Genomic DNA, 17,824 nt, shown 5'->3' with positions numbered 1-17,824 from the left:
ACACAACGGAAAGATTACTTGATCTGTAACCCGACTACAGCAAAGCATGAATATCATACGCACAGCTTTCCCATTATGATGCCCCTGAAAAACACATTCAGTGACACATAGTTTCTCCCGACCACTAGGAGGCAGCGACCATTTGACGAAGCAAGGAACTCGCCGCCTACTTAGGGCAGACACATTACCTCCACTGGAAGGCAGCGACCATTTGCAAAAGCAAGGAACTCGCCGCCAAACCAGGGAAGACCAGGCACAAAGGGTGCACAAACAGGCACCAAACCCAACAACCCCGACTAAGCTACAATATGGACATAGCTCCTGTGAAAAACACAAACAAACTAAACAAAGCAGAAACAAAAACAACCAACTGGGAATAAACCAACTAGACCACAAAAACAACCAGCAAGGCCCAACAGCAAGAGCCCGGCCCAACCACCATCTCACCCAAGGACCCAACCCAATAGCCCACCACGCCAGCAGCCAGCGACCAGCTCCGGCATCAGACCGCCTCCGTCGACTAGAACCCAGAAGTCCAAGCTCCGCCAGAACAGACCGCCGCCGACGACCAGAACCCAGCAGCCCAGCATCCCAGCACTGCACCATGACCGCCAAACGCCCCGAGCCCAGAAGAGGAGATCGAGACCGATCCGCCCACTTCGAGGTCGAGCCACCACCATCAGCCCTGGAACGCACCACTGTCACCTCCCAGATCGCCGAAACGGTGCCGCCAGAGCCCACCGCTGCCGTCGACCGCAAATCGGGAAGCCCAGATCTAGATCTAGATCTGTCCACCCCATCCGAGCTCGAAGGCCTCCCCCCCTTCCCTGGACCGCTCCTCTGCCATGAAGGCCCGCCCCTAGTCACCATCGGAATCCCCTCCCGGGCCAGAACACAGCGGCGAAACGCCGTCCGCGTTCGGCCGGGAGAGAACCACACACTCGGAGTTTTTCTCTTTTTTTCCGCGCGTGGGGCGCGTTCCCTATGTTATTCGTTGGTGTTGAGTCCTTATGCGTTTTGTTGCCATGATTTATATGTTTCATCTATTTTTCAAAATATGTCAAACCTTGTTAAGGTTATTTTTTTCTTGAAATTTTTTTGTGTTATAAGCTAACCATCGGTAAAGTATGATTTTTAGAAGTTAATCCAAGAGATGGAAGTCATAGTATCACGGAACTCAGATCTCGACTTGATATTTTTTAACAATTAGTTTTGACAAAAAAAAAAATGGTTTGCTATAGTCCCACAATTTTAGGTGAGAAATTATAGTTTTCAATAAAACTTTAGGAAAAAGTCTGGAGTTGATTCCAACAGGGTTGAACATCATTTCAAGGTGAAACAAAATGTTTCGATATATTTAGCCTCACTTGCATGGACATTTTCTTTCGGCTCATTTGCATGAGTATGTCCATTATATAGACAATAATGTTAGTCTTGCTGCAAGAGAATGTTGTTGCCTGTTAGCCTCGCTTGGGTGTGAGCATGACGAGGATTCGCCCGCGCATCCAACCTAACTAACTCAAATGTTGTCTAAGAGTGTCACTTAGACCCTATTTCTCATAAGCACAAAGTTTCACAAATTGACACCCAAACATTAAGTAACTCCATTACCTCACACCTACTAAAACTTAACATGATTCAACTTATAAAACCCTGTGAAACTTCTAAACTAAGTGATATTATTTCTTGACAACTTTTTTCGAGAACGGCATTGGGAATGCCTTAACTTGGCTCACTCCCACGCCACTTCTTGAAACTCTTTCAAGTCTCTCAAAAAAGAAATCCCCTTTCAAAGCTTTACGTACACACACCGTGACCCTTGCCGACGTCGTTTTGGTCCTTTCCTTTTGGTTTCAAATAGGAGAGATTATTCAGAGCACCGCCGTGCACTTGCACCAACATAAATGAATGGTTAGATTGCATTAAATACATTTTTTGTTTATTAAAAATAAAGTTGATAATAAATATCAAGGGTTGAGATTATTTTATAAGGGTTGGGTCACTTACACCGTCGGTGCATAGAATAATTTCCATTCAAATAGGCTTTCAAGTAATATTCTCTTTTGGGATCCTCGAACAGAAGTAGTACTCCCAAAGTCTTGAACAGATATTTAAAACTCCTTGGAGTTTGGACACTGAAAGCCACTGACTTCTTCTTTCTCTCTTCCAAGTTTCAACCTTTAACTCACGTTGCTTCCATCTCAATCCCAATTACTTTCATTAGCTCAAGATCTAGGGTTTCCATTTACGCCATGGAAAGCTCAGGAGAGAAGGTCGTCGCCGTAATCATGGTCGGAGGCCCAACTAAAGGTACCTGGGTCTTCTCAATTTCGTTAAAGTTTTGATCTTTTTGAAGTTTTCTTTTCTGAGTTTTTGATTTTCTGGACAGGGACTAGATTTCGGCCTCTGTCATTCAACACGCCAAAGCCGCTGTTCCCATTGGCTGGGCAAGCCATGGTTCATCATCCAATCTCAGCTTGTAAGAAGGTTAGCTTTTTATTAATGGGATTTTGGTTTTGCAATCATTACTAGTTTATGGGGTCTGAATTGTTGTTTTTGTCGTTGTATTGTAGATACCCAATTTGGCTCAAATTTTTCTAATTGGGTTTTATGAGGAGCGTGAGTTTGCACTCTATGTTTCTTCGATTTCCAATGAGCTTAGAGTGCCGGTGAGGTACTTGAAAGAGGATAAACCACATGGCTCAGCTGGTGGTATTTATTACTTCAGAGATTTGATCATGGAAGACAGCCCGGTATCACTTCTCTGCTTAGTTTTTCTTGGATTCTAGTCTTGTATGTGTAATAATGTTCTGCTTACATGTATGTTGTGTTTGTGTTTGTTTGGCAGTCGCATATCTTTTTGCTGAATTGTGATGTATGCTGCAGTTTTCCGCTTCCAGATATGCTTGGTATGTTTTGTTTTACGTATTATGCTGGTTTGTAAGGAATTATTGTTGGTTAGATTTTGAATGGGGACTTGAAGGAGTAATTGATAATGCTGCTTGCGAATATTGTTTGGTTTTGCAGAGGCTCATATAAAATACGGTGGAATGGGTACAATGCTAGTAATCAAGGTTGGTGTCTTGATAAGCTACTTTCTATCCCTATTGATGAATATCTTCTATTTTGCCTTTTGGTGATATTCTTTTTCATTTTTTTTTTGGCTGTATCTGCAGGTTTCTGCGGAATCTGCCAACGAGTTTGGTGAGTTGGTTGCTGATCCAGTCACCAAAGAACTGTTGCATTACACTGAGAAACCAGAGACTTTTGTATGTGCATGGTGCAGTTAGTGTACTGATATTGTTCATTTAATTGGTGCTTTGATGACCTTAATTACAATTGCTTGTTACTGGCCACGATTTCTGAGCCTTGACTATCTATGGAAATGCAGGTGAGTGATTTGATCAACTGCGGTGTTTATGTATTTACCCCTGATGTTTTCAATGCCATTGAAGACGTATCCAGTCACCGGGAAGGCAGAGGTTGGTCTTTTTCAGTACATGCATAATTGGCTGTTGGCTGGTTTGTAACTTGGGTTAAATTCTAGCTCAAGAAATGTCAAATTCTTTGATTTGTGATGACTAGAAACAATTTTAGCCTCACCCTGTATTGCTTTTCTTATTCACTTTTACTCTTTGAAGTAAGTATAGGTACTTCTGTAGAACTAATCACAACTGCTAAATGAAAGTTCTTGTTGTTTCCTTTGCATCCATCCTTGCCATTACATTAAATACTTCAATAGATAGTAGCATATCAGCAAACCTGTTATAGATACTTGTATGTATGCTTTACGTATTTTAATAGCAAATATGGGACCTTCATTGAATAATCAAAATCATATCTTGAAGCTTGAATCATGGTGCAAATAAAATAGCCAAAATAGCCATGTGACTGATAAAAGTTGTTTGTAATTTTGATAAGTTAATCTATTAGCTATGATGCAATGAAACAGCAAAATTCTTGCATCATCTGCATCATATGTCATAAGATATACGTGATCTAATGAATTAGAGATAGTGCTTGCATTCATTGACTCTGTTCCTTGTCTGATTGTTTAATTCAGTCTGCCATATGCAACAGAATTTCTCCACCTTTTCAGACAGTGACTTGTATTTTGTCAATTGCAGCTAATTTACGCCGTGTTTCCAGCTTTGAAGCGCTCCAGTCTGCTACAAGGTTTGCCTCTTTCTCCTGGTTTCGTACAAGAGAGTTTAAATACTGAACTTATAACCATTTCTTGTCGTGTGTGCAAAACATGCTTTCCAGATAGTATCTAATTAACTACCTGTTTATAAATTAAGATCATTTTGTTTAAGTTTCCATAATTAACTACCTCTTTGTAATCCCCTGGAATTTCAACACTTGTGGCATGAAAGCATTAAAACATGTATTCATTATTGAATGGTATCACAGCAATGTGATATTACATATCGATGAGGTCATATATTGATGCACACACAATAATCACAAGGATATGGTATTTTTACCTTTTACATCTTTTGATCATAAATAGCCTTTCCTTGTGTCAGTTTTGATCTTAATAAACACACTGTTCAACAGGAATCTTCCTACAGATTTTGTCAGATTGGATCAAGATATTTTGTCACCTCTTGCTGGAAAGAAGCAATTATATACTTATGAGACCATGGATTTCTGGGAACAGATTAAGACTCCAGGGTAGAGAATGTTTTTTAATAACTTAATATTTTTGTTCTTTTTATAACCTTTTACCATTGTCACTTCATAATAATCTTTGTTTTACATTACAGAATGTCATTGAAGTGTTCGTCTTTGTATCTTTCTCAATTTCGATTCACCTCTTCACATCTATTAGCTAGCGGAGATGGAATCAAGAATGCCACAATAGTTGGTGATGTTTATATTCATCCATCGGCAAAAGTGCACCCTAGTGCTAAGGTAGTGCCACTTCCATGTCATCTCTGTGTATATATGTGTATGGCATACCCCATTTTGTTCTATCCTTGTTTGCGGTTGCACATACACATGGTAAGTGAATATATGATGAAGTAGGGCTGGATAAGTGGATACACCAGCTTGTTAAAATGTGATTCACTTTTGTGCACAGATTGGTCCCAATGTATCTCTCTCAGCAAATGTTCGGATAGGTGCGGGAGTAAGGCTTATAAGTTGCATCGTCTTGGATGATGTGGAAATTAAGGTAGTGAGGCAGTGCCTATGGATATTCTAGAACACCTATGGAAATTAAGGTGTTGGTGTTTTATTCAACATTTCAACTCAAAATGTTCTTTTTTCATGACAGGAAAATGCAGTTGTTATACATTCTATTGTTGGATGGAAGTCATCTATTGGGAGATGGTCACGTGTCCAGGCAAGTCTAGTCAAGTAGTTGCATCATGGCATAATAAAAGTCTGTTAGATGTCAATTTAAGAGAGATCTAATCTCTCAATTATAGATAAGAAAACTCCTCGAAAAGGTAAATCCCAGATGACCAGATAAGAACTTAATTTTGACCTGGTAAAATAAACTTAATTTCAGGATGATCTAGAGACTTGTTACATAGAAGGCTGAAGGCTTGTTACATGAATGAAAAGTTAAAAATAAAATAAAATAAATAACTAAAGCTTATTGAATGAGACTAGTAGCTTACTGTTTATGTTCACTTAGTAACTTCTTAGGCCTTGGTCTCGACTAGTCCCAAAACTTGTTGCTAACTAAAATTTAATTGACTGGTTCAGGCTGAAGGAGACTACAATGCAAAGCTTGGAATTACCATCCTTGGTATGCTTGCTTGGTTTCTTATATTTACTTTCTGTGATCCAATGCTGTTGATGTGCACTTTAATGAAGATCATTGTATGAGCTCTCCTTTTCTTTTGGCAGGAGAAGCAGTAACTGTTGAAGACGAAGTTGTGGTGATTAACAGCATTGTTCTCCCGAACAAGACTCTTAATGTTAGCGTACAGGAGGAGATCATTTTGTAGAGGTTGAGAGAGAGAGAGATTGCAAAGGCCTCCTAGTTTTGTTTGCTGCCCTGCATCGATTTCTTGAATAATTTTGGCCAACAGCAATATTGTATAATTTTTTCCTTTGGACAATTGATGTTGTATAATTGAGCCACGCGGAACATATAGGCAACATTCTTTATCCAGCAATATAGTTCGCTAGTACAATCCTCCCGTAAAGAAAGAGGACCAATTTTTGTGACTAATAGATGTACGTTCACTTGATATTGTATAATTTTGGTAACGATTTCATCTGCACAAATTGATAGCTAAAAGTGCAATTTGATTCTGATTTCAATGATCATGTTACAAATTTAATTAAAGAAGAAACTGATCAAGGAGAAGAACAAGGGACTGGAGGAATCAAAACACAACTATTTATACCAAGTCTCAGCTGTTTTGATTACTACAAAGTTGTGAAATACAGAATACATGTCAGAACCTTAAAGCAGCGCATAGATCGAACCACAACAGTACATAATATGAACTTCATATACATTCCCATTTACTGATCAGTAACTGATCTGAACATAACTGAAGGCCAAAAAAAAAAAAAAAACAGTGGGAAACCATTTATAAAACAAAACTCAAAACTCCTAGCAAGTCTCCCTAAGCAAAATTTGGAACAGCAGTTTTACAACAAAAAAGATTCCATGAGCAACCTGGATGGTAGATTTGACGATGTATCTCCACTCGTATTTACAGTCTTTGCCCCGAGACCTGGCAGCAAACATATAATCCCACAGTTTTAATTAGGTTGACAGTGGGATCAGAGAAATCACTATTATTTGCCACCAACCTGAGAATACATTCAATGGTAGCCATAATCCCAGCATGTAAACCTGTGGCGTGTCATAGCTAAGCTATGAGCCCCATTAAAGCATTGTCCAGGAGACTGCAATAATGAAATCTGCCACCAGTACACTCATTGGTGTGGCTGTAACTCCAACTTGTAAGCCTGTATTTCCATAGGAGAAATGAGGACTTGCCCTTCTGGAGCAACATCTCCAAACTGCTCAGTATATCCAAGCATATCTATGTCTTCGTGTAGAAGATTTAATGAAGTGGCTCTCGCATTCGATACAGTGAGCTCCCGGAACATGTTGAGCAAATTCACACTTTCATCAGCAAACCTAGTGCAACCAGATCTGCCCTTCCGGCAATATGAAGAGTCCCAACTTCGTCTCTGTAATGTTAGGACAAACCTAGAATTTTCAAGTGGTAGCTCTGAGAATTTTAAAGGTTGAGGAACCTTTAAACTTACAATATGCAGATCACAAGGTAAGGGTGCAGCTAGAGGTGAGAATGATCTTGGGGGTGGTTGCACTGACAAATCCTCTGGCTTCTTGGAAATGAATGAATGCAATGGATAGTTCAGGTCAGCACCGACACGGTGGGAAAGAAGAGAGGGGTTTAACGGCAATGGGTTGGAAACTGGGTTTGATGCACAAGAAATGTTGGACTCTACAAGGATGTGGAAGATTACATTCATTGCACGGTTGTCCATCACTCCTTGTCCAAGACCACGTCCGTCATCTCTTACCAAACGACGGTCAAGCATAATCTCCAACCATCCATTTTTAAGGCTTGCCACACCCAATGACTGCCGGGAATGGACAGAAAACCGCTGACCATTAGATCCTTGCATGAATGCAAGAGAGGGCATAGGGTAGTAATTGCCCTGGAGGGGGATTTTATCGTAGGTTTCTCTCCTGCTCATCTGAAAGCCATTTAAATCAGAAAAGAATACTTTTTTGTTGTCAATATCTGTTCTGTATCTAACTATCAACTCCTTGTCATTAAACTGCTGGTCGAGGAGCTCAACATGATATTCCTTCTCAATGAAAAACTCCTGTACAGTATTATCTCCGTTGTAGAGACGGGTGCTATGAGAAATGGGGCTCTTCTCGCTTTGTGTACTTGGATAAGAATATACTTCCTGCACCAAAGGTCCCTCAGAGATCACCATCTGCCCACCTGCTGTAATGATAGGCTGCGCATCACCATCAGGTTTAAAAAGGTATGCTCCACTTCCCCAGCTAGAGTACATAGCTATTTCTTCACCCACAACAATTTGGGACCCATTTTTGTAGCTTATTTTCTGCAACAAACCACGATTGACATCAAAAGTGAGTGTTTGATGCCTGTTCTTGATTTCAGCCACATCAGCTTCTACTTTCGAACAAGGATATGGAGTGGGGCAAGAGAAAGAACTAGACTTTGAGAAGTATCTAAGTTTTGCTGGTTTCGCCTTTTCACATCCAACAAACCCATTAGTTATATAATATGTCTGCAACCCCAGAGCAGGAACAGAAGCCTGCCAGTAGACACGATGCCTTCCAGTGAAGATTTTGCTTTTATCATGCTGCAATTCAGGCGATATTTGGCTTGGGACACATGTCCAGTTCAAGTCCAGAACAGTAACATCGGGACGGTTAACAATAACCATCACAACCTCTTCTCTTATCTGCTCCAAGGGATTAAAAAAGACCACTGTTTGGCGGGTTCCTTCACGAGCCATGATTGCTCTATGAACAGGCTGGACATCATATTTAGATCTCACCTGTTCTGCCTCAAACTGAGAAGGGTTATCATATTTGTCATGGCGTATTCCAAGCAACACTTCAATAGCTTTAGACATGAAAATCTGCAAGTCCTGCAAGGAAGTGTGCATCCGAGTCCCATAATCCAGGACAACATGATCTTTAGCAGTACCAGTTACACCATCATGATGCTGAAAAAGAGCTAAATTCCTTCTAGCAGCTGCCAACTTGTAGGAAAACCCCAAGGGTAACTTTTCGCATTGTGATCTCCCACAGTACCCAAGCAGGAAAGCCATCATCATATCCGTGGTACGAAGCGTATGCTCTAGTACTCGATCAACAGCCTTGAAGAAAGGCCTTGATACATAATAACCACTCCAATAGTCCTGTTGCCTGTCAGCATAAGTAAAGAAGTCACCCGACAAAGAAGGAAAACCTCCAACCTGACCGGAACCAATCTCCCCAGGAAGTGAGTAATTTATTCTTTCAGCCTCCTCACGAATGGTTCGAAAGTAGTCTTCCAAAGTTCCAAAATGCGCCTCAGCATTTAAACTGGGATTAGAATTGATATAATCAAATAACATTTGATAATTCCTAAACTGAGCTTCAGCTTCATCTATGCTAACGTAGCGGAAATCATCTCCAAGAGGAATAAGAAGTGTATTTGTCCTGTACAGTGTTGATTTCTTCCTATATTGATCTAGTAGTAGAAGTGCCCGCTCCCGCACATTTTCTTGGTTAGTCTCTACTGGATGGTCTCCCCAAGGACAAAGTTCATACATAAAGCCACGCATACGAGCAAAGTCGAACTGACAACAAATAGCTGGCTCTGGCCCACAAGTATGTGGAATATCATAAGAATAAAAGGGCATCATGTGGACAAAAATATCAGTAGATTCATCGACATCCCAGCTCTGACGCCATATATACTCCAAATTCTTGTGCAGTGCAAGTTCTTTCTTAAGCTCGTAATGGGTCCTCTGAATGAGCATATTTTCGAAACCCATACGGCGCAGAAGATATGCCATGGTGGGTGAGTAACCAAATGGATCTATTGCCCACGAATTCTTAGGAACAACACCCACGGTTTCATTCAGCCACAAATTTCCTTCTGTGATCTGATCCATCCATTACCCAAAGATCAAAGCAGCAGTTTCAGTGACATAAAAGATGTATACCAGTAAACAGATGCATTCTATAAATAGTGGAGAATAAAAAAAGAGAACTTATCATACCTGTTCAATTATGGCATAGTAATGTGAATTAGCCTGCATCAACAAGAGGAACTGATGTATTAAGCTTCAAAATTACAAATGGATCCGTTACATAATCACTTCACGCACTAGGAGCAGTCTAAGCATGGATAAACTCCAACCCCGTAAGAACAGACATACAACTAGATGTAAAGGGCATAAACAGAATCTTAGGCCTTGAAATCAAACAAGCTTCTACAAAAGCCTACAAATATTACCTCATCATTCATCACCCAGCCACCTCCAACAATTTCTAGCTGACCATTCTTTACCAGATTGGTGAACAATTCTCTTTTGTCATCCGAGGAGTCTCTCCACCACCTTTCCAGATAAGACATCTCTTCCCATATAAACTTGCGCCGAGTATCCTACACATTCAAATAATCAAATCCACTCTACTCGATCTCATACAAAGGCAGCAAAATTCAAAACAAAAAAACTCAGGCAAATGAAAAACCAGAAACAACATTGCTCTAACATGCTATCCATTCATTCCATCAAGACTCCATTCTCAAATTCACAAGTTCAAGAATCAACGAAACCAATCACATTTTAGATACATTATAACACAAAGCGAATCAGAAACTTAAAACAGCTGAATCCATTTCGAAGCTCTGTAACTCCGAAACAGAGTCCATTAATCATCGAAGCAAAACCTAACAAATCTCAGGTCCCAATTCACCAATATTGAAGCTCAGCTCACCTTGGAGAGTGTATCAACGATGGTGTCGAGTATATGCCTGGACTGCCTCTCATAGTACTCCTCCACAGTGAGCTTCCACCCCGGATCGTTATGCGAGTGCGGCACCAAAATCACCTTCAACTTCTCAGAGTCCCACTCGTCGCCTTTGTAATTGACTCTCCATCCCTGCTTCCACGGCCCGCCGTCGACGTCGGAGAATTCGATCTTGTCGTAAAGCTCCTTGGTGGTGATGTCCACGGCCGCGCCCGAAACGGCGTCGTTGTTGCTCCCGCCGGGCCTTCTACGGGGGAGGGGTTTGATTCGGGGCTTGGGGAAGCGGATCGGTGACCTGGTGGGCTTGAAGTGGGCGGTGATCGGGTGCGGGACGCCGTAGCGGAGGACGACGAGGAAAAAGAAGAAGAGGGAGACGGAGAGGCCGATGGTGAAGAAGTTGGCGAAGAGGAAGTCGCGGAGGAGCAATCGCCGCCGGGGCTTTCTTGTGTGCTTGGATTTGGCGGAGGAGGTGGCGGTGGAAGGGAGGAGCGAGTGGGCCCAACCGCCGCCGCGGCGAGTGCTGAAGGACGAGAAGGCCATTGTTGCTATTGTGAGTGTGAGAGTGGGAATTGGGGCGATCTCGATTTCTGAGACTGACCTGAGTCTTCTGTAGAAAGTGTGCGTTGTGGGTTGTGGTGATGGTGGTGGGGTCCGCCACACTGGAAAAGTCTTTTCTCTTAATTCTTGGTATGTAGTCAACACACGTGAGAGAAACGAATTCAGATCCGTTAGATTGTGCTAAGAATTTTTTTTATTTTTTATTTTTTTAGATTTAAACATTTGTTTGGTTTGATTGTCATGGTAAGACTATAAGTAAGATATTTTGGGCGCGTTTAGCAGAATTGACTGGAATAGATTAGTATTCATGACCGACTTGGATTGGATTAGAAACAGGGTGGATTGGAAATTTTCAATCTTACTCGGTGTTTGGAGCAAGAGTATATAAGTTGGATTGAAAATTGGATCGATAGTTATAAATTAAAGAAAAATAAGAAGCTCAACATTGACATAGATAGGGAAGTTCCTCTCAAAAACGGGTAAGCTTGTTCTTATAAAAGCTGTGGCTCAAGCTATTTCCACTTATTCTATGAGTGTGTTCCAGTTGCCAATTTGCGTTTGTAAGAAGTTCCAATCTAAGATGAGCCAATTTTGGTGGAGTAAAGGTGGTGGTGCTAGAGGTATACATTGGGGTGGCTGGGAGAAGTTATGTAAACGAAAAGTAGATGGAGGTCTTGGTTTCAGGGACTTGCGGGCGTTCAATCAAGCAATGTTAGCTAAAACTGTCTGGAGGATTTTCTGGGGTAGGAGGTCATTGGTTAGTGAGATCTTGCAAGCTAAGTACTTTTCGAACACATGTTTTTTGAATGCTTCTTTGGGGACAACTCCTTCGGCAATTTGGAGAGGATTGATTTGGGGTAAACAGGTGCTTGATTGTGGAACTAGGTGGCGTATTGGAAATGGTCAGCGAGTTAGAATTAAAGACGATCGTTGGTTACCTTGCCCTACTAGTTTTAAAGTTGTATTGCCTGTAAATCTTCCAGCAGAGTGGACTGTGGCTAACCTACTTACAGAGTCTGGGGCTTGGAATGTTCCTCTAATAAAATCAAGCTTCCTAGATCATGAGGCAGAGATGATATTAAGTATGCCTTTGGGGTTACGAATTATTCCAGATAGGTTGGTTTGGCATTATACGAAGAATGGAAGCTACAGTGTGAAAATAGGGTATTGGGTGGCTCGTGATTTGATAGCAAAAAAGAGGGAAGTGTGGCTGAATGTAGCTCTTCAAGTGTGTCGGTAGTTTGGAGGAAAATTTGGGCTTTGAAAGTACCACATAAAGTTAAACTATTGCTTTGGAGGGCTATTCTTAATTATATTCCATGTGGCAGAATTTGCAAAGAAGAAAGATAACACCAGATGCCTCGTGTTGGCTTTGTAATGCAACTGTGGAATCTACAATTCATGTATTTTGGGAGTGTCCCCATGCAAAAAGGGTCTGGAAGCTTTCTTTTTTACGTGAGGTATGTAAGGTATGGCAAGAACCATCTCTATTTGACCTTATTGCACATGTCATTGATACCACTATTGGAAGTGACTTGGAAGCTTTTGGATTTATTGTTTGGTGGATTTGGAGAAATAGAAATCTTCACCGTCATGGTGAAAGGACTTTAAAGCCAGAGGAATTAGTTTCTGCAGCTGGAGAGTGGCAGCTACAATTTGATGCAGCCAATGCGAGAGCTAACAAGTGTGAACCGAGAAGAGATGTGCAAGGAACAGCGAAGGAGAATCTGAATTTGGAGCGTCATGTCTGGAAACCTCCTAATTTGGGCGGCCTCAAGATGAATTTTGATGGGGCAACAGATGTTAAGAAAGGTGTATATAGGCTGGGAGTTATTTTCTGAGATCATCAAGGAAATCTAAGGGGGGCTATGGCAGTTCCCCAGGTTGGTAATATTTCACCGAGGGCTATGGAGTCTTTGGCAATACTGCATGGTCTCAAGTTTGCTCTACATGTTGGATTTTTGAGTTTAGAAGTTGAGGGAGATGCGCTACCAGTACTAAATGCATTGCATGATGTGAGTGGTGATCTAAGTTCGGAAGGCCATATTTTAGATGAAGTTAAGCAGTTAGTTTTATCGTTTTCTAGTTATAGTTGGAACTTTGTGAAGCATGATTGTAACATGGTTGCACATCGCCTTGCAAAGCAAGCTTTGCAGTTAAGTCAATCTTTTTTGTGTTTGGAGTCGGGGCCAGTTTGGCTCCATCAGTGTGTCAGTATGGACTTCACTTGTGAAGTCTAAAGTGGGGAGAGTCTTCTTTAGAGCTCTTTGTACCCAATATCATTGTAATCTTCGTTCTTTAATGAAGTTATTCATTGATTAAAAAAAAAAACATTGACATAGATGGAAACAAACAATTCCATATCAATATTGAATTCATCAACGATGAAAGAAACCTATCAGCGAAGTCCTAAGGAATTGTTTGGTGAACTATAGTTGGAGTTGTTTGGTGAAGTAAAAACATGGTTTTGCATGATTTTATCACTATTGAGTTGAGATGTGATTTTGAAGAAAATAAATGAATTTGGAAAGGGAAATGAAGATGTTGTTAGATTTATGTTTTGAAAGGAATATGTACAATTTGTGAAATGTAGAGGTGTGCAAACAATACTTTGAAAAGGTTTTTGATATTGTTTTGAGAATGGTGAATTTATATATTTTGTGATGATAACCAATGTGGTGATAATCTATACAGTAGTACCAAAGTGGTGATAATTGATGTGGTGATTGTTATGTAAAGGATATGGATCATTGTTGAGTGATTGATGTTGATATTGTTGATGTGGTGTTTGGTGTTATTAGTAAATGAATGGTATTGATTTTTAATTTATTTATATCTTTGACTTGTTTATTTTCTTTCGTAATCTCCTAAACTAATTCACATGCATGGATTACTGTTTTATGAATTGATTGCTTTTAATGTAATCTCCTGAACTAAATGACATGCAGAGATTACTATGACTTCTATTGATTGTTTTAATGTAATCTCCTAAACTATATGATATGCAGGTATTACTATGATTTGCTTGATGTGATCTCTTGAACTAATTCAAATGCAGGGATTACTTTTTACTTGATTTTTATTCATAAGTGCTTTACTCTTTCGAGAAGTGGTTGTTGAGATTTCAGTGATTTTGAAAGGTCACTGAGGTGACAATTATTCGGTTGAGATAAAAGGAGCATGATTTTGGATTATTGGAGCTTGAAATGTTTTACAACCTTACTTGAGTTTAATTGTTTAGTTGAGCCTTTGTTAAATTAAATGCATCAATTGAGAGTCAGAGCATATGGGTTTTAGATTGAGTTAACGTTTGTAAGCATGATATGTTGTGATAATTGTATAATGATTTTGTTAGGTTGACATGATTTAAGCATGTGTTTCATCTTTGTTGTTTTGAGTTTACTCACACGAGCTTTCATAAGCTTACCGGGTTTATTATTTCAACCTGGTACACTATTCAATGGTGTAGGAGTCTATCCTGCAGGTTAAGGTGAACGTGGTGAAGTTGTGGTCCCTTGCCGTTGCTGTTGTGAGTTTAGGAATTTAATTTTTTTGTGCACTTGTTAGTTTTCCGTTGTGTAGTAAGTTTGGTGGGATTGTTTACATATTAAATTGATATGTAATGTAATATATGACTCTAAAGAACCGGTCTATATTGACGTTGTGGGTTCATGACATCTTTACTTGCTATTCTTTTTTTTTCCTAGTGTTTTGTATTAATATTTGAACCATCACGCCCGGAGTATTTGTGATTGTTATTTGTTGTTAATTTGTGCTCGAAAATCGGGGTGTGACAGTAAGACTATAAGAGTTAGTTTGTTAAGTAGGAGTATGTTGTACGTGCTTAATTGCTAAAACTGTCATGGACTTGTAGAGGTGAGCTTAAGGTGCACTACAGCTAGCTTTAAAGTTATATTTACCATCGTTGTCAAAATTTGAGGTTATTTCTACATAATTTACAATTTTGATCGAGATTTTATAAGTATGTTAAGGAGAGCATTCTAAGTTATAACTTAATGTAAAAAACGAGTTTGATATTTTTTTTTTCTTACATCAATAACTGATGGTTTTTTGTGAGATCTCTCACTTACAAAGAAAAGATTTATATCACTGTACAAATAGCTAGTACTTAGTTTTTTAAAAATCAATAAAAAGAATAAAATAAAATGAAGATTGGCCGGTAGAATTTTGGCAGATGAGCCATCTATTATACATTACTTACATGAGTTAAAGCAACACCATTTTGCAATTGCAAGCTTGCCTTTTCTTTCGATGAGGTTTTGTCGATCCTTGATGCAATATTGATAGGAGCATTTTAATGCGACGTTTTAAGTGTTATTTCCTCATATTTACTTAGTTATTTCCTTAAATAAATCTTTCTTGTTTAGGAAAGTTACTATTTTTAGAAAGTTTTCATATTTAGTAATAGTTTCTATTTTCATGTCCTTAGAGCAAACTAGCTGGAAGGAGCTCAAGGACTGCAAAAATGAGCAGAAATGAAGAAATAAAGTTTTCCTGTTTCAACCAGGAAATCCTGTCTAGAAGAGGAAACTCTGCCAAAAAGAGACTTTTGCGTCAACCAAGAAGAGGAAATCAAGGGAGAGCTTTAAGGGAAAATATATTTTCCTTGGGTATTTAATTTGCCGTGAATTACCTAGAGGAAAAGGAGGAGCCAACGTGAAAATCTGAAATATAATTGAAGATTTTGATTGGAGTAATTCAAGGGAGAATTTTATGGAAGGAAATATTCTTGGAAGAGTTAATTGTGTGATTGCTAAGAGAAAGAGAGAGAGACCAACGTGAAAATTAAAGGGAAATCAAGGAGATGATGCAAGGAGAAGAAATAGGGAGATTTTTAAGGAAAGAAGATATGTGGACACCAAGAAAAAGCTCAAAACGTGTCTAGGTGCATCCCTAAATTCCCTAAAGGAATGTTGGCTGAAATTCATGAAGAAAATCAGAAAATCCTTATATAATTTCGGCAAGGATATATTAAAGGAATTTAGGGAATTAATTTGGAGAGTTTTGATTTGTTGGATGACACACCAAGGCTTACTTGGCATTCTACGATTGGTTGGACCACATCACAAGGCTTACTTGGCATCATACCATTGGTTGAAGTGATGTGGAAATTTCTGATTGCTTGGAGAACCCTAGCCGTGCCCCAATATATACTCCTTCATATTTGACGTAAAAGAGGTTCCACACTTTAGAATTTTCAGAAAATCACATAGTTAACGTCTAGTCTCTCCATTCTCTAGTTCGGTTTCTGCAATTTCAAGCAAGGGAGGAAGAAGGAAGAAGAAGCCGTGAGCATCCCTCCACCATCCACCTTGGAGCCGTGAAGCTTGAAGGTTTGCTTTCAAAGTTCAAGTTCAAACGTCCAAGTTCTTCATCACCATCTCCATTCACGGTGTAATTTGACCTTTGACCTTGTAACCTCTTTCAGTTTTCCTTGTTTGAATTTGTATGATTCTGTTCTAGTTAACAATAACTTTTGAACTAAAGTTTAATTCCAGATTTTTATGATTGAATAAATTTCAGATTCCAATATTGTGATTCTTGGTTGCTTTTGTGAGATTGTTTAATTAAATTTGTTTGATTGAAATCTTTTATGTGTTTATCTTGTGTGGTTCGAAACATATAGGGTTTATGCATAATTGTTGCTAGATTTAAGAACATGATTCAACTTATTGTTTTGTGAACTTGAATCAAGAGTAGTAAAGGTTTTGGACAAAAACCTAATTTAATTGAAAATGATTGCAATTAGATGGACTTTTTCATACTAAGTTGTACACTTGAGTTGATAGCCTTTCTATATGTTCTTCATGCGTCTAACATGTTATGATTGCCTAGCTTTCTAGAACTTGAATGCATGTTTGATAGGATTAATTTTTGTGCTTTCACTTAGGTTAATTAGCATTGGAAAGTAAAATATGGGAAATTATTTGCTTTGAATATTTCACATGATCAACTCTTTCTCATGACTTAAGATGAACAATAATAGGGTTGAGTCGAATTTGATTATGAATTTGGTTTTGATCTTTGTTTCATTTGTTCCATTCTTGTATTTTTGTTTATAAATTTTCTTTATTTTGTTTCTTCACTTAGTTAATTTTCGGAACCTTAAACCAAAACACCCCCCTTAATTTCGTAAATTTGTGTGTACTTGTAAATATCTTTGTAAATATTTATACTTTGTTTTAATTTTAATTGTTTATTTGTTTGACAATGACAGGTGTACCCTCAATCCCCGGAATAGAACGATCCCTACTTGCTTATACTACTAATGACATTTTATAGGGTTAAATTATGCGCTTGCTCAAAGCGTATCAAATATTATAGTTAAGACTCATACCATTTTCCCCTACATTTCACGTACACGTACAGTTGCAAGATACAGATCATTACTTGACCTCTAAAATTTCTGGAAAATTCTTTATACACTGGCGGTGCAAGTGAATTAGCAGATCCAATAGCTCTCAGTCGTTAATATTTATGGGAAATTTTTTTTTAATAACAAAAATATGTACTTGATGTTATCTAGCATTCTATTCCTATTAATGTAAGCACACGTCGATGCACTAAATACTATCTCAAGATTTTGAGGCTTGCAGGCGAACCAAATTAACGATCGAACCCCAGTGTACATTCACATCTCTACCCTTTTTATGGTCAAATTGGGCTTGAGAATACTATTGAAGCTCGATGAATGAAGATTTGGTCAAATTAGTCCAAGTTAGTGAGGCC

General features: G+C 39.1%; 2 protein-coding genes across 3 annotated transcripts; one reads left to right on the top strand and one right to left on the bottom strand.

Moving 5' to 3' along the window:
- The first annotated feature begins 2,054 nt into the window (after positions 1 to 2,054).
- Positions 2,055 to 6,246, top strand: LOC112184197 (mannose-1-phosphate guanyltransferase alpha). Its single transcript, XM_024322468.2, has 14 exons — positions 2,055 to 2,310; positions 2,390 to 2,487; positions 2,574 to 2,753; positions 2,849 to 2,909; positions 3,028 to 3,074; positions 3,177 to 3,269; positions 3,392 to 3,482; positions 4,128 to 4,176; positions 4,561 to 4,677; positions 4,770 to 4,917; positions 5,087 to 5,179; positions 5,282 to 5,350; positions 5,719 to 5,761; positions 5,863 to 6,246. Exons 1-14 carry the CDS (start codon positions 2,253 to 2,255, stop codon positions 5,961 to 5,963), a joined length of 1,248 nt encoding a protein of 415 aa, XP_024178236.1. The 5' UTR covers positions 2,055 to 2,252; the 3' UTR covers positions 5,964 to 6,246.
- Positions 6,247 to 6,345: 99 nt separating this feature from the next.
- Positions 6,346 to 11,152, bottom strand: LOC112184196 (alpha-mannosidase 2). 2 transcript variants are annotated; one of them, XR_002930028.2, is made up of 5 exons: positions 10,484 to 11,152; positions 9,999 to 10,148; positions 9,763 to 9,795; positions 6,784 to 9,645; positions 6,346 to 6,704 (listed from the first exon to the last, which is right to left on the bottom strand). XR_002930028.2 is itself a non-coding variant. In XM_024322467.2 (4 exons), exons 1-4 carry the CDS (start codon positions 11,054 to 11,056, stop codon positions 6,910 to 6,912), a joined length of 3,492 nt encoding a protein of 1,163 aa, XP_024178235.1. In that variant the 5' UTR covers positions 11,057 to 11,151; the 3' UTR covers positions 6,346 to 6,909. The 2 variants fall into 2 exon arrangements, 1 of the variants encoding a protein (XP_024178235.1); XM_024322467.2 differs by having other exon boundaries at positions 6,346 to 9,645; positions 10,484 to 11,151.
- Positions 11,153 to 17,824: the final 6,672 nt, after the last annotated feature.

Source organism: Rosa chinensis, chromosome 2, assembly GCF_002994745.2.
Source record: "Rosa chinensis cultivar Old Blush chromosome 2, RchiOBHm-V2, whole genome shotgun sequence".
NCBI lineage: Eukaryota > Viridiplantae > Streptophyta > Magnoliopsida > Rosales > Rosaceae > Rosa > Rosa chinensis.
The sequence above is the reverse complement of the archived record's forward strand: the minus strand, read 5'-3'. Positions and strand labels throughout refer to the sequence as shown.

Excerpts from the sequence above, each read along its gene's own strand:
- LOC112184196 (XM_024322467.2), bottom strand. The coding sequence starts at position 11,056 with ATGGCCTTCTCGTCCTTCAGCACTCGCCGCGGCGGCGGTTGGGCCCAC. Across the intron at positions 10,149-10,483 it reads TCGTTGATACACTCTCCAAG|GATACTCGGCGCAAGTTTAT; the intron begins GTGAGCTGAGCT and ends TTGAATGTGTAG. Across the intron at positions 9,796-9,998 it reads GCTGGGTGATGAATGATGAG|GCTAATTCACATTACTATGC; the intron begins GTAATATTTGTA and ends TTGTTGATGCAG.
- LOC112184197 (XM_024322468.2), top strand. The coding sequence starts at position 2,253 with ATGGAAAGCTCAGGAGAGAAGGTCGTCGCCGTAATCATGGTCGGAGGC. Across the intron at positions 5,180-5,281 it reads TGGATGATGTGGAAATTAAG|GAAAATGCAGTTGTTATACA; the intron begins GTAGTGAGGCAG and ends TTTTCATGACAG. Across the intron at positions 5,762-5,862 it reads GCTTGGAATTACCATCCTTG|GAGAAGCAGTAACTGTTGAA; the intron begins GTATGCTTGCTT and ends TTCTTTTGGCAG.